Source organism: Equus przewalskii, chromosome 15 (genome assembly GCF_037783145.1).
Source record: "Equus przewalskii isolate Varuska chromosome 15, EquPr2, whole genome shotgun sequence".
Classification (NCBI taxonomy): Eukaryota; Metazoa; Chordata; class Mammalia; order Perissodactyla; family Equidae; genus Equus; species Equus przewalskii.
The window spans coordinates 69,792,875-69,809,755 of record NC_091845.1 but is presented as its reverse complement, the minus strand read 5'-3'; the positions used below and the strand labels follow the sequence as shown (position 1 = coordinate 69,809,755).

Genomic DNA, 16,881 nt, shown 5'->3' with positions numbered 1-16,881 from the left:
TCTCATGCAAGTGAGAGCATCCACTTCTGATCATGGTTATGTACCTCTTAGCACACTAACTTCCACAAATAACTGTAAACTCTGGGCAAAGTGTAAAATACAACCACAATGAAAGGTACTTGGGAGCAATCAAAGGCAGGCAGATACTGGAGGGGAATCAGCATTTAGAAAAAAGCGAATAGTGCTAGGTGAGTTTTATTTTTTTGTGGCTTTTAGCCTGAGAGCAGGTTCAAGTCTGTGCCATGCAGGGGCAGAGGGTGAGGATGAGACGGTTAAAATGGAGGGAAAAAAACCCCATAGTCTTACCGGCTTGAAGTACCAGAAGACAGAGTTTGGGGGCATCCATAGGCTCTCAAAAGTGAGAAAGATATCCCCAAGAATTGAAAGCCTCTGACAGTTGGAAGTGGGTAGGAAGACCTTCCACTTTGTTTGTTATGCTCTTCTGTATTATCTGCATTTATTTTTGTTTGAATGCAATTACTTGTAATAAAAAATTTAATAAACTTTTAAACTCTAGCAGTACTTCTTTTCTAAGCGTGCTGTCAGATTTCTTCTTAAGGCATTTAATAAGAAGAGGAACTAGTCCACTTAGTTTAGGGTAGTTTCAGAAAAACTAGACACTGCTACAGTTCAGACAGATTTACAAAGAAAACATTTCGGAAAAATCTTTTATCAATTAGGCATGCATGCAAAAATAATAAGAGGTAGACGTAAAAAAGATAACTTTTATTTCTTCACCTGAAAGTGGGTTTTACAAATTATAACAAAGAATACATTCTCGTTGCTTCAAAAAGTTTGTCACCTGATGGTTTAAAGTGCAACAGTCCAATATGTCAGCCATCAGCCACATATGGCTATTGACACCTGACATGTGCCCAGTCCAAAGTGAGATGTGCTAAGAGAGTAAAAGGCATATCAGATTTCAATCACTTAGTATGAAAAAAAACTGTAAAATATCTTATTAATAGTTTGTAAAATATTAACTTTATGTTGAAGTGATATTTTGGGGTAAGCACTGGGTTAAATAAATTTTATTATTAGAGTTAATTTCAGTCTTTATTTTTATCTTTTTAAAATGTGGCTGTTAGAAAATTTAAAATCCCATATGTGCCTGTCATTTGTGGCTCACATTATATTTCTACTCAGCAGCCCCGGTCTAAAGCACCAAAAAGCACATCCATTATTGCTCAAATGCGGGGTTTCTATAAAGAGAGTTTTGAAAGAGAACTAACTTTTTCATTTTCACTTACTGAGAAATCCCCCGGCTATGAAAAAAAGAGTCAATGCTAAGAATATTAGAACAAGACAGAAAGAGAACGGGAAGTTGGGAGAATAGGTTCCCTATTGAATGATGAATTCAGGGAGAAGAAACGCCAGTTCTAAGAAGAAAAGGTTTGTTGGTTGAATGACTTCCAGCAAAATGTTTGTCTCTAATGCTTGCATTCTTCTAATGCCATAAACAACTCTTTTTATAATCCTAGTCTCTTAATATTTTCTTTGTACAACACCATTCCAGCTAGGAATATTGTACCTACAACTCTTCCTTAGAACTTTCCTATATATACATTGTTGATATTTTTTTATGTTAGGGAATTTCCCTATGTGGTAATTATTGCATTATTCTAATCCTGTTCAAAGCCCTCTACAGTGGTTCAAATGTGGGGAATACATTTCAGAGCAGAGGTTATCTCCCTAGCAATTGTCTTTCAAGCAATATTTATCATCATGTCATCTAGACTGGTCTTCCCTGACCCATCTGAAAAAGCCACTTTTATCAGTAGAGTGAATCCACATATTTTCCTGCTGAAGTTGGAAGAGTAGCTTATTTCCTGAGAAACATTACAGTACATTTGTGCTCTCTGCTTTATCACTATAGATCATTTGTCATTTGTGATTTTTCATCCTGCCATGAAGTATGAAAAACAATTACAGTATTTATCGACAGAGTAGCTCTGTGGAAGGTGAAAGAAACAACTAAATTGAGAGTGAGAACTTTCTTTACAATAATCAAGAGATAGTGGAAGGAAGAGAAATGGGGGGTCTTAAAAAAAATCCCTCAGAACCAACAGAAAGTAGAAATCCTTTTGGCTACTGACAGTATGAAAAGATGATATGAGGAAAAGGTTGTGAAAGCTTTTACTTTTAAATTCTACCAACCCTGTAAAGGTAGCTCTTGGGGTCAACACCTTACTCTTCATATTAGGTCCACCATCAATCTTTGTTGAATGAATCAGAAAATCTATGACTTGTGGTTCTGTTTGTACTTCCATTTTAAAGTCTCATCACTTATATTAGCATAAGATATTGTGGCTTCATTATTGTATGGCTGTCTACTCTATGGAGACAGAAATTTGTCATTGATGTTCTTGCTGCTATAGACACTTTTCCCTTTCCCAAGCTGAGAATGTAGCCAGATCTTGCGTTTCTTTGCCTACGTGCTTCTTGTGTTGTAGCTGGAAGCAGGAGTGGCCAGGCAAGAGAAGACAAGTCCTTCCCAGGCTTTTGCCTGCAGTAGCCTTGGCTCAGTGAGAAATAGCAGAACGTGAGGTGACAGAGGTAAGTGCTTAGAGTTTAAAGGTGGAAGCTGTGGGATACAAGGGGAGAGGAAGATTCCTGAGACTAAGAGATGGGGAGTGAGTCTTGGGGGGGGTTTCGGTGCTGGGCAAAGATCCCAAGTAGAAGACTGGACAATGCCAGGCTGGTGAACTCCAAGTGTGTGGCCTTGGGAGCCATGGCACAGATGTCCTCCGCCTACGTTTAGAAGACCATGTAGGCACGGACAGTGAGCTTATTGGAGACCAGTGTGGACAGTGGCCTAGAGGACTGTCAACTGACTCCTCCTACCAGGTACACTCTGGGACCTTTAGTAGAACCTGAGGAGGTGAAGATCCCTACTAACGAATGAGACTGAATTTCCCACCGACTGGATGGTTGGAGGCTCAGCACAGAATACAACTGTTTAGAATAAATTTCAGGCTTACTACAATGGTACCATTCATGAAAGTGCCTCCTTGGACAATGACCAATCCAGAGCATAAAATGAAAAAAATGTTGTTCACAGAACATGAGAACTAGATGTGACTTCTATGTACACCTTGTCCAGACTCTTCATTTGTAGGTTATGAAGCCAAGTTTGAATATTTAAAATAACTTGTTCCAAGTCATTGGCCTAAAGCCAGTGTGGAGCTGAAGCAATGGCTCAGTCCACTTTTCTTTCTACCTCCCCTCTCAAGAAATTCAGATCTATTTGCAGCAATTAAAATATATTACTGTTTTATCATGCCATGAATAACCCCTATCAAAGTAAAATCTCTTACTTTTAAAATGAAATAAGGAAATTACAAGTCTAAAAATATCCAGCTCTGAGGACCAGCCCTGGTGGCCTAGTGGTTAATTTTGGCATGCTCCACTTCGGCAGCCCAGGTTCGGTTCCCAGGCGTGGACCTACACCACTTGTCTGTTAGTGGCCATGCTGTGGTGGTGGCTCACATAAAAGGAAAGAAAAGAGGAAGATTGGCAGTGGATGTTAGCTCAGGGTGAATTTTCCTCAGCAAAAAGAAAAAAAAAATCCAGTTCTGATAGTGGAGATAAAAAAAAGAACCATGGCTTCAAGGAGTTTCCAGTTATTCCCAATTATAGAATTGTGGGGAAAATGACCTGAGCTACAACTGAAGTAGTTGATATTACAGTTTCTGAGAATTAAAAGCCTCTTCCCAAGGCATTTTCAATATAGATATGTGTATGTATGTAGACATACATACAGAAATCTGTTAGCTATCCAACACTGGCTGGGTGTTTCTTTTTAAGAGTGTGTGAATGTTTGTATTAAACCTACCCAACAGCTAAATAAAAGGTTTATTTATACCTTCTGACTGGGTCTAATTTCTTAAGAATCATCCTATGTAATACTACTTCTAGTCTAATTTTCCCCATTGTCCAGTCTTCTCTAATTTATGTCTTTGTCACACCTTGTCACCTTTTGCTCTTTGCAGGTAAAAGGCTGACTGGAGCTTGCCTTCGTATTTCTCTCTGGACATCTGTACCTGAGAATACGAGTATTCTTTGCAGAAGAGCCTCTTTCTAGCTGAATGAGAAGCCCACCCCACGATGAGGAGTTCAATGGTGAGGAGACCTAGCTGAGTAACTTGGGTGTCCTTTCATCAGTCAGTCCAGCAGCTGTCCCTGCGTCACTGTGAGTTCAGGCCCTGCTCTAGGCAGACTTAAAGGGACAGATGTGGGCAGAGTGATGCCCACATGGTGAAAGCCTGTCCTTTGAATGCTGCATCGGTGAGCGATGTCGCGTCACAAAAATTGGCCTGGCGTGTCTGCCCTCATTCAGCCGTCTGTTCAGATGTTCCGATAGGAGTCTCTCTGCCAGCAGGGCCCATGGCGGATGAGGGTAAACAGCAGCACCACTAGGACGCCAGACACCAGGCAAAAGGCAACAGCAAGGATGGTCTTCAGAACTGTGGAAAAACAGGAAGAGCGTTAATTTAAAATAAATGGATTAGGAAAATACGAAGATCACATATCAGTGTTGATTTCTTCCTTAATGGTAGATTTCAGTGGCTTTTCTGAAGCAGCAGTGTTGAAGTCAGCATAGTGTGGTGAAAAAAGCACTGAGCTAGGAGTGGGGAGTGACCTAGGTTCCAGTTCCACTGTGACCTTCGACCTTTGGGCCTCAGCGGCTCCACTACAATAGGGTAATTGACTGAAGTTTTTCTAACGTCCTCTTCCAGCATTAACTTCATGTATTTTTCAACAGTTAAAATGATCAGTTGTTCATGATCTCAAGGTCCGAGGAAATTCTGAATACTCAACTGCAATCATTAATTGGGTCTAAAAGAAATGGAATATCATCTTTTAGTCTTTGAATTTGATTTTTGGTAAATATCTTTTAGAAAGGAAACCTTGAACTCATGTTGACCTTGGAAAGCATTTTTAGGATAACTGTGTGCTATTGCTAACCTGTACCTTATTTACACATACCTCTTTGATAGCTGACCAATCACGAAGCGGATGTATGAGGTAGTTTTTTTATGAGATGCTATTCATTATTTCATCTGAAAAGTTACCCCCACTCTCAACACCCTAGTTCACTATAGTATACACATCATAAATATCAGTTTGCACCATCTCTAAATGCACGTTTACTTTTCATTGTAAAAATATGAGATTGCTTGTTGGCTTAGGCAGTGAGAGAGCAAACATCTCTCTGATCTTGATAGCTCTGTCTACAGAACACTAATGCTCCATGGAACACACTTGAAAATCACTTATTTAGGACCAGCCCCGGTGGCCTAGTGGTTAAGTTTGGCACATGCCACTTTGGCGAGCCTGGGATCGATTCCCGGGTGCTGACCTACACCACTCATCTGTCAGTGCCCATGCTGTGGCAGCGGCTCAGATACAAAAAGAGGAAGATTGGCAGTGGATGTTAGCTCAGGGTGAATCTTCCCCAGCGAAAAAAAAAAAAAAAAAAGTTTATTTAGCTTAATCTTATCATTGTAGAGAAGAGAAAGATGAGAAGTGGAGAGACTGGATCATTTGGCTAAAATTCAGCAGATAATTGTATTTGGGTTGGAATACATGAGATCTCATCAGTCTCATGATTTTAAAAACCAACTATTCACTAATGACTTGCAAATTTAAATCTTCCCCAAATTTCCCCAAGACTCATATCCAACGGTGTACTTGACATATTCCCTTGGACATCTAATAGGCATTTCAACCTCAACAAGTCCCAAACTGAATTCCTGATCCCCGCCTCCCCCTCCTCCCGCAAATCTGTTTTTGCTGAAACCTCCCCCATCTCAGTTGATGGAAACTTCCGTTTTCTAATGGCTCAGCCCAAACCGTTGGAGTCTTCCTTGACTGTTGTCTTTCTCTCGCATCCTACATCCAATTTGTCAGGAAATCCTGTTGGTTCTACCAAAAACTATATCCATAAACCAGTGATTTCTCTCCTTCTCTGCCACCACCCTGCTTTGAAACACCATCATCTTTTGCCAGGATTACTGCAACGCCCTCCTGACTTGTTCCCAGCTCCTATTCTTTCTCCTCCACAATCTGTTTTCAACACAGCAGCTGAATGACTTCATGTCAAATCATGGACTTCTCTACTTAAAAAAAAGTCTGCAATGAATGCTCATCTCACTCAGAATAAAAGCCAAAGTCCTGATGATGACAGTTTATGAGGCTCTACATCATCTGGCCTCATTAACCTCTTGGATTTCCTCTCCTACCACTCTCCCTTCACTTACTCTCTTTTGGTCACACAGGCCTTATCGCTGTTCCTCAAACAGGCCACACTCCCCTCACTGCCTTTGCTGTAGTTGTTACCATTGCCTGGATGCTCTTCTCACAAATCTCTGCAGCAGGTAACTCCAGCACCTTCTTTGCTCAAATCTCATCTTATCAATGAGGGCTTTCTATTTAAAAGTGGGTCTCCCCACACCCACCCCCAGCTTAGCACTTGTGATCCTCACCTTCCAAAATATTTATTATGTTTATCTTTTATTTTCCATCCCTCCCTCTCTCTAATAGAATGTAAGCTTTGTGAAGGCAGGAACCTTTGACTTTTTTGTTCATGAATGTATCCCAAGCACTTAGAACAGGACCTGGCACATAGCAGATGCTCAACCAATATTTGTGGAAAGAATTAATGATGCAGAACTCGTAGGTTCCCAACTCTTAGTCCTGTACTTTTCTCATGATGTCAGGGTTCCTCTTACATCACGAGAAGGTGAATATTAGTAAAATTAGATCCTGGTGGATGGGTAACATTAGCACTGTGGATAGAATTAATGCAAAGTTGGAAGGAACTAAAAAGAATTGAGGAAGGAAGGAAGGAAACGACTAAATGGAAATGGAGGAGGAAGGCAGAGACTAACGATTCTCAAAATTAATGCTCATGGCTGACATTCTGTATTTGGAAATTTATTTTCAATTATTTTTATTGGCTATGTTGTCATGGTGGTCCCACGGAATGTGCTTTCCTTCTCTTTTTCCTTCCTTTGTTCCCTCCTAGACATGCAGTGAGCACACACCACGTTCCAGGTCAGCTGTGTGCTGGGTTCTGAGGTTCCACGATCCCTGCTCTTGAGAACCTCAATATCTAGTCAGAGAACCAGATAGACAATTATGAAATAACATGAAAAATACTAAAATAGAGTTGTAAAAGATATGTCATTGGGACAGAGAGAAAGTTGCAATTAACACAAGGTATTCTATTTGGAAGACAAAGAATTTGGAAAGTCTTCTGAGAAGATGATAAGATTTGGGCTGGCCTAGCGGCAAAGAAGATTTTGCCATGAGACAGACTGAGTTGCACAAGAGTTTGTTTGGTAAATAATGAGTAGTTACATGTGGCTGGAGTATAGGTTACGGAGAGCTAAGATAAGATATGTAGGCTGGGGCCAAGACTTTAGAAGGTCTGGTTTGCCATGAGGCAAATGGAAATCATCAGCAATTATTACACATGGAGGTGAAATGGGCTAATTTGTGTCTTAAAAAAGCCCCAACTGGAAAAAGATAGGATGACGGAGATAGTGTAGGCGTAAGTGAGAGCTATTAAAATGCCTTTGACAAGATACTGAGCGCTCAGCACTGGAACTGTGGCCCTGAGAATGCAAATGAGAGAATTCAGGAGACTCCTGAAGTAGCACTGACAGGCTTTGTGATGGACTAAAGATACTGGCCACAGAGAAGTTGTGGTCAAGGCCACCCCCTGGGCTCTAGCTTGGGTGAATGACAAGACGATTAGGCTGTGAATTGAGATTGGAAGCACATTAAAAAAGGATCCGTTTGGAGTAGAGGAGACAACAAATTTTGTTTCAAATGTAGGATTCCAACGGTTTGTTATCCTGATTGAGATGGTCAGTAAGCAGCTGGAAAAAACAAGTCTAGAATTTTATGTGTAGATATAGAAGTAAGAATTATAGAAGATGCAGGCCTGGGTAATACCGGCTTATGGTGAGTGTGGAATAAGGGAACCAAGGACCGGGCCCTGGGACACAATCATTTAGGGGGTTGGTAGAAACGATCCACCCAAGAAAAACTGAACAAGGAGTCTGAGAACAAAGAGAAGACTCAGGAGAGATTCTGTCTCTCTCTCTGGTGTTTATTTCTTAAATTATGTACTCCCTTGTACTGTAAAGGATTTTGTGAGTTTGACAGAGTAATGTTCTAGAATCGGAGAAAAGAGAGAATGATCAATTGCATGTTACTGCAAAGAGGTCCGGTACAGGTAATGGCTGACGACGTCCACTACATGGGAATGCGTGAAAGCTGCTGAAGGCAGTGTGAATTGGCACTGCTTTTTTGAAAACTATTTTGGCAATATGTCTCAAAAGCCTCTTCCTCTTGCCATTAATCCCCAAGTCCTGTCTGCTCTACTTCTTTTCCTCCTTTGAATAAGTCTGCTTTTCTCCTTCACTCACCCTAGTCCTTGGATGACTGCAATAGCCTCCTGACTATTCTCCCTGCCCCCGGTCCCACTGCTTTCCAATCCAGTCCCCCCATGGGAGCCAAAGAGGTCTTTCTGAAACAAGGCAGTTACGTCATCTCCCCTCTACCTAAAACCTTCCGGTGATGAGACACTTAAGCCTGCCTCTCCAGCCTCCTTGCACTCTCAGCAAACATACTTTTTCCGGTTCCTAAAATGCCCCATGCATGTATTTAGCCTCTTGGCCTTTCTACATTCTCTCTCTTTTGTTTGTAACATTCTCCTCTCTCCTCACCTCCATTCACCTGGTTAATTCCCTCTGTCCTTCAGGTTTCAGTTTCAACATCACCCCCTTTAAGAAGCCTTCTCTGACCCCTGAGACTTAGGTAATTGCCACCGCTGTATGTTCTTATAGTCGCCTGTATGTCCTTCATTATATACAGCATGTCCTTCATTATGTATTTACCGTACTTTACTGTTAGGGCTTCATTAATTCTCTATTTCTCTGTCCTCCTTGCCTGCCTCCCCATCTCCCTGCCAAGATCTAAAAGTCACATGGGGACAATTTTCTTGTTTTGCTTCTGTTTCCTCAACAAACGTAACATCTGCTACATAGGCACATATTGAGTACATAATAGGTATTCAATAAATATCTATTGTTTATTAAATAGTCATATACTTTGAATCACTAATCCTATTTTGGGGAATTTTCCTAAGGGAATAGTCCACAAGACAGTGTGGAATGGAAAGAAACATGAAAAAGTAGAAACATGGTGTTGGAAAGCGTTAGGCTTAAACTCTGACCTTGCCACTTGTGGCACGTTATTCTCGGAGCTTCAGTTTTCTTCTCTGTAAAATAGGGATGTTGGTACCCACTTCACAGGAAAAGGAAAAGAAGCCACTGAATTAGGCACTGGTGACTTTGAAAAGGGAAGTTTCAAAGAAGAGATGAAGGAAGGATGAACATCATTTTACTGAATAGTCAGGAGTGAGAGGGAGATGAAGAAATACAGTCAGAGAATGTAAATTATTAGTTCAAGAACATTGGGATTGAAGAGAGTGAGATGGAACAGGCACTTGAGGGTGCTCTCTGATGAGAGGAGATTTGGGCATTTTCATAGGAGAAGGGAAGGAGCCCGTACAGAGGAAGAAAATGAAACTAAGGGATTCATTGAGGTCTGAGGATTCTGTAGGGGTGGGATCATATGCACGAGGAAAGGAGGTTACTCAAGGAGGAACATGTTTTCCTGAGGGACAGCAGTAAAGACAGGTTAAAGCTACTGAGATATTCTGAAGTACTGATAGGAGAACTTAAAAAATTTTTCAATGGATTATCTTGCTCTTCTCAAGACATCTGATGAGAATTAAAGAAGCCAAGATGGAATTAGAAGTTTGGGAAAAATAACAAGGCCTTCCTGTAGAAACAGGAAAGGAATCCAGTCAGGGTGAATACATTTACCAAGCAGTGTTGAAAGATGCAGCTGAGGTTGGAATAGAAATTTCAACATTTATAGTTTGAAATGGTGACAGCAGGCTTCAGCTCCACTCAACAGATCGGAACAGCGAAACTGTGTGGTTGATTTGATCTAGGGTTGTCTAGTGGTGTGGTGGGCGGGGTATGGGATGGCCATTGTTATGACTGTCAGAATTATGTAGGTTGAGGGCAGGAGTGGGAGCAAGGAGTAAGTTGGTGTATACCAAAACAAGTTCCCAATGTCATTACTGAATGATGAGACATGTCCTGGGAAAATGATGATAATGGCAACAAGGATGAGAAAAAGGTATTATAATTAGATGCCCTCATCTCTCAGGGAGGAGGGAGGCAGGAAGGGGTACCACTAAACAGGGGCTCTAAACAGCAACGGGGTAATAAGAGAATGCCAAGGTGACTATGCTGAAAACAGAAGCCAAATAATACGAATATGTTGGTACATACATACATATATATAGTCAATAACTATATATTCAAGGCTCATTCACAGCTTCTCTTCCCTATTTGTTGAACAACTGAGTTCCAGGCTTTTGACACCTAGGCCCAGCCACGAGAAAGTAGGCTAGGTATGGAGGACTGAACATTTGTTCAATTAGTAAATATTGATTGAAGGTACCAGGTTCTAGGTATTGTCTACAAGCTGAAGATTCAAGAAGGAAAAAGGTATGGGTCCTGTCTTTAAAAGTTCATGGTTGAATCTTGGGCAGGTGTATATGTACCATAGATTCTCAGCTTTACAAAGATCATGAGGGGAAACTGGAACTTCCCACCAGTAAATTGCCTTCCTGTGAAATAATTGGAGTTGGAGATTGAGGTAGGGATTGAGAGAGTGCTAGCAAAGAAAGCCTGTGTTAGTAAAATTTTGGAATTAAAGAAGCATTTTCTAAAAATAAGATTTTATTATTTTTAGTAACTAGCATGGAAAAAGTAACATAGTATGGAACTTAGACTTATCATGAATTTCCCAGCAAAGGCTCTGGTTAACCTAATTGATATGAGAATGAAATTAATTGGATCTACCAGCACTAGCTGAAAACACTGCATATAAGTATGGTTAGGATTTCATGGGTGGAAATATCCTGAGGAGGAGGGCTGCCAGACATTCTGTATATCCAGGACATGTCCTGTATTTAGTGGTTTTGCCCTGCTTCCTGTATTGGATTTCTCAGGACACCCTAAATGTCCTGAATTCAACTTTTTTTCAATAAATTATAAAAATTCAGCAGTTAGAGCTATTTTTCAAATTTATCTGAGCATCCTGTACTTTCATTTGCTAAATTGGGTGGCCCTACTGAGGAGTCATTCAACCCCTACAACCTTCCAGGCTTTAGCCTGCTCTATAGTGTCTCTGCCAAGGCAAGGGGTCATCGAGCCAAATGGACACTTCCGGTCTGAGGAATTTCCCAACACTGAACACAGTCTGTCTTCCTGAAATGTTTACTGCTGCCCTTAACATCACTCTTTGAGACCACAGAGAACAAATCGAATCCTTTTTCCTTACAGAAATTCAAATTTTGAATTCCCTTCGTTGAAGACCACCTCATGTTATAGACTTTTAACAAGTTTTCTATGAGCTTAAACCAGTGATGTGCTGGTAAACTGGATCTAAAAAATCAAAAGTCAAAAAACAAAACTCTGATTTGTGGCACATGCTGATTTCTATAGTGAAAATACCACTGCCATGACACCATGACCAATTTCAAACTGCCAAGTTGAAGTCATTGAACTCAGAGTTGGGAAGTGACATGCTCATTCCACTCAAGATCTGTTTGAGTGGCTCCAGCGCAACAGTCCTTAAAGTTTTCTTTTTATTAACATTTTTTCTGTTTAATTATATTCCACTCTATTTGGATATTGAATTGTTGCTATCGGTGTCTTGAGGAAAAGAATTCTGCAAACATACTACACGTAGAGTTGATAAGAGGAGGGGACAGCCTGGCTGTGGAGGATGAAGGAGTGGGTAGGGTCAAAAATAACTCCTAGATCACTGGTCTTTGCTTCTAATCAAGATAGAAAAGAGTAAGTTCAAGGAGGAAAGGCAATTAATTTATACACTCATTGAGCACATGTTTATGGAGCGCCAATCCATACCAGTGGCACTTTTAGGAGCTAAGGACAGGTATAGGAGAGAACATGGATAAAATCTTTGCTCTTGTGGAGATGACATTTTCTCTCCTTAGAATTGGCCCCTTCAATGAAACCTGTGGGAAGGAAGATTCTGGATCTTCTGTACTCTGGTTTTTCTTTAGATCATATAAATCTTTAAACTTTTACAGAATCTTCTGAGTTAACTCCCTTATCCTTTCCAGCTTCAAGCCACCAGGACATTCGACAAATGCCTTTCTAACACTTTGTGACACACCATTGGAAACCTCCATCCAAACTTACTTCATTTGGTGCAGTTGCCACTTCCTGCAGGAAGTCTTCCCTGCCATTCCTTACTGCCTCCCTCCTTCCAAATCCAGGTAACTCTTGTTCCCATCACAACCCTTGGAGTGATAAGACATAGTCTTTGTTATTCTGTGTATTATGTATCTCTTTACTTTCCCACTACATTGTAAATTTTCCGAGAGCATTTTCTTAGCAAGTTCCATTTTGAATAGATGAAGCAGAGGCATCCATCAGCTTAGCCTTTATCTGTAGTAAAGTCCAATCTAAATGCATTTTCAATGTAAAATATTCATTTACACCAGTCAGATCATTTCTCTTTATATTAATATTTCCCCTCCTGTTAAATTAAAACCCCCAAACAAAAATAGAACCCCTAAAATCTGTCCTTCAGGAATTTTATTCTAATGAAACACACACACACACACTTTTAAAAATTCATTATAAAAGTAATGCTTTTGAACTTCCCAGTAATGACTTTATTCACTATTTTACATTTGGCTCACTGCTGGAGGAAAGTTACATGCATGGAGGAGAAAGAATAATTAGATGATTATTTGGCCCCAAGGCCAAATATTTACTTGGGAAAGAAATAATACAAGTAAACATATTAATTGATGTCCTGTGTCAGTGATCCCAAGACCAGGCAGGAGAGGGCTTTGCTCTAGACTCTGGCATCCAGTAGAAATCATCTCTAGAAATCATTTCATCTTTATCCGTAATGGTAATGTAGCATGGTGTTGCATTTGCCACATGGCAAATCAATAGGACTCTAAGAAGTATCATTTGAACACGATTTCTTCTTGTGTAATGAGCAGTTTTATCAGGACCTGTAGTTTGCTTAGGTTTTCTGACGATACCACAATCAAAGCCTCACACGTTCTTTTTGTCCTCAAAAGAGATATCATAGCCACACTTTCAACATTCCAGTAAGTTTTGATCTTGGAGGCGTTCAGAACATTCTCACATTTCTAATTTTGCTCCAGTTTGATATGTGTCATCATACTTCCTCTCTTAAATCAACTTCAGATTCAACATCTCTTACCATCAGAGCTTCAGGAGAAACTTCACTCATTCAGGGCTCTCATCTCTGACGTGTGGTGCCTGAATATCTTGTTCTCATCAAATTATTTATTTGCTATGATGTATGTATTCCAAGAGTTGTCATATGTATTATATATAGCAAAGTTTTCTGGCAAGTTTCATTTTGGTTTCTTCAAAAGTAACATGAATTTTCCAGGGCCAAAGGATACAAAGAGGTATTTATTTTTCAGCTCTGCCTCCCCATATGTTTTATAAATAAATAAATAAATAAAGAGAGAGAGTACCAGTTTCCCAGTGAATAATTTCTCCAGATCTCTCCATTGTATTTCATTTCTTTGCCTCTCCTTGTGAGAAGACTGGAACTAATGGGTAAGTTGGTCCTTTGCCCATTAGCCTAGGATTAAAGTCTTCCCTTCCTTGTTCTCACCCTAGATTGCGGATTTTGTTTGAAACCTGCTCCATTTCAGGCGCTTAAGGAACAGCCTCATTTAATCCTGCACAAACAAAATCTGGGAGTCCTTAAACAACAAAAGGTCCTGTGTAACCCATCATAAGGCTTATGGCAGCCCCTTGAACTTTGATCTAAGCTTTGCCTCTGATTGTATTTGCCACTGATGCCCTTTTGTATTAACAATGAAAAAACCAAGCCAAGGTTTAGGTAAGTGGGGGCAGAGGTAGGTAGAGAGGTAAGAGTTGCCTGAAGTTGGGGGTCCTTGTAACATACAATTATCACCCCAAACCCATTTCCCTCAAAGCTGGGGGTGATGGCCAAATTAAATTCTCAAAGCACCACTGGCCTGGAGAAAGGGCATTCTGTCCTTTCTGCAGAGCTCTGTATATACCCTAAGCCGTAATGTCCTCAGTACCTTGGTGGTTGCTTGTGGTCATACACTCCGTGGACCAGTCCTGGGGGATCACAGGGGCAACCAGCTCAGCAAACTTGGTCAGAGGACAGCTCGGGGTGCAGCCGGGCAATGTGAGGGCATGTGGCTCGTGCTGCGTCTCGTTCCGATAGTACATCTCTACGAAGTACTCCCTGGTGGAGGAAGGGGAGGAAGGGAGAGGAGATAGCTCTGTAAGTTCTGCGTTGCTGAACTGCCTTTGAATTTCTTTCCACCTGAACTGTAACATGTCAGTTGAGGGACTAATGGAAGAATTTATGGGAAAGAGTAGATTTTAGCCAATTTAGGTACAGGAATAGGGAGATTGGGGCAGACGGGCAAGATCCAGAGAGTGGAAATGGGAGGGCTGATTTGTTGGATGATCAGGGACATAGGAGGGGGGAACTAGGATGCTTAATCAGAGGAAGAGCTGAGAGGCAACTGCTGGGGGATTTGGGAGGGATTTGATGAGTCTTTGAGTAAGAAGTGAGGGGAAGGTGGAATTTTGGGATTTCTTTCTCCTATTTTCTCCCTTTCACACATCTCATTTGCTCCTTCCTTTTCTCTCTTTCCTTCTCTCAGTAATTTTCAATCTTTCCCCTGAATGAACCTATCTCCTCTCTCCTTAACCAGGCCATAAACATGGAATTGAGTAATATATAACATACGTGCTTGAATATACAGCAGGACTTACCAAAATTATACCTCGGGGGGTGGGGGTGGTGGTGTATATCCAAGTCCTTACCTTCTCTCATATTAAGGAAGGATCTCTCAATATCTTATTTCAAAAAGCAATGTATTGTTTCAGGAGGTACCAGTGGCCTAAACTAATCTGGTAAAGCTAGTATGAGGTGCTCATGGAAGTCATTTGCCAAAGAGGTAGGAGAGAAATTCAAGTAGGATTTAGCAATCCTTCTTGGGGTAGTAACCACACAATTGCAACTTTTGAATATTGTTATAAACAAGCCTCTTAAAACATCACCTTAGAAAGCCATCTAAACAGTAGTAACCACAAATATTTACTTATAAGATATGTTTAAAAAAACTCCCAAATATGATATGAATGAGTACTTAGATCCTAGAATAACTTTTCCAGTGACCGTACAGTATCTTTTATCTCAAGATGATATGACAAAGATGACTAATAGGCCATCAAAATTCATGATTCTCTTTCCATGGAATAGAGATATGGCTGACAAGTGACGAGATTTTCCAGACTCCCTTGCACCTAGGAGGGACCAAGTGACTGATCTTAGCCAGTACAATGTGAGTAGAAGTGGTAGGTGCCCCTTCCGGGCTGAGATGGTTGATAAGCAGGTTGCCTTCTCCAACTTCTCATTCCTTTCTACAAGAGTAAGTATGGCACTCTTGAAAACTGTAGGTCCAAAAGATGGAACCCTAGGTCCCTGAATCACCGCGTGCGAATCACACCATGGGTGAGTCACCTCGTGTTGGCCAGGAACACCTGTGGGGGACTGTTAGGTGAGTGAGAAATAAATCTTCATTGGGCTAAGCCTCTGAGAACTTGAGGTTCATTTGTATGGCAGCCTTATTAGTTAATACATTTGGAAGACAGTTTTAGGGGACTCAAAATGGCTCCAGTGGTCAAGACACAACTTTAAGATGCATACAAAGAGTTCAGATAAAAGTGTTTCATAAAGTACAGAAGTGGAAAGAAGCAATGTTTTTAACTTAGTGAATTATTTTATATAGTATATGATTTTAAAATTATGTACCTAACTAAAAATTAGATATTTTAAGAATATATTCAGCCATCTTATCTATAACCTTAAAAGTTTATATATTTAAGATGGCTAAAAATCTAAAAATCCTCTCTGTCTCTCTTGTTATTTTCTCACAGGGAAAAGGTGGGATTGCCTTACGCTCAGGCTCACTTTTGGATGTAGGCATATACAGTATCTGTTAACTCGGAGTCTCTTTGTTCCTAATTTAAAAGCAAATTTCACTCTTGACATTTCTCTGAAGTGTTAAAAAAAAAAAACCCAATATGACGACAAACTTGACTTCTACCTGTGAGTGGCCCTTGGTTAAGTTTTTTTCTGTATGTCAATGTATCTCATTGAAAGATACCCCCACTTGATTCAGAAAGTGATTCAGTTGGACAAAACGCTGCAGCGCCCTAAATAAAAGCAGGTTCAGGACCACCGGGGTGCAGAAACCAAGAGGTGGGAGGTTCGAGTAAAGTGGGCAGCTTCTTTTGTGTTATCCCCAAAGAGATAGTGCCTACTCCTAGAGCTGATCCTGGAATTTTCGCTGGATTTATTAACTCTGCCTAGAGCTGACCTTCGAAGGGGCAAACTTATGCAGGCTTTGTTAAGAGAGCACTTTATGTCTACAGTCGTCTCATTCCCATTTTCTGCTCTGTTTGGCTATTCCCCATGTTGTGGGTATTGTCTCTCCACCCTGACTCTAGATATTTGAGAGCAAAGATAGCTAAGATCACATTTTAGTTCTATCTCATTGTACTTGGCACCGGGTTAGAGGGTCAATAAAGGATGACCCTCCCCTTCCCTAACTGTGCAGGACTCGCTTCCTTTGTAAACAGTAAGGATGGTGGCTGAGGATGAGGCTTCTATGCTTCTCCTTTCCTACTCTACAAATCCGGGGGG

General features: G+C 40.7%; 1 protein-coding gene across 1 annotated transcript in view; it reads right to left on the bottom strand.

Moving 5' to 3' along the window:
• Window positions 1–711: 711 nt before the first annotated feature.
• Window positions 712–16,881, bottom strand: part of ACP3 (acid phosphatase 3) — a 46,625-nt gene continuing 30,455 nt past the window's right edge. Inside the window, exons 10-11 of the mRNA XM_008531696.2 lie at window positions 14,237–14,406; window positions 712–4,466 (exon numbers count right to left, since the gene is read on the bottom strand). Of these exons, the coding sequence (XP_008529918.2) occupies window positions 4,348–4,466; window positions 14,237–14,406 (289 nt within the window). The 3' untranslated portion in view covers window positions 712–4,347. The remainder of the gene's footprint in view (window positions 4,467–14,236; window positions 14,407–16,881) is intronic.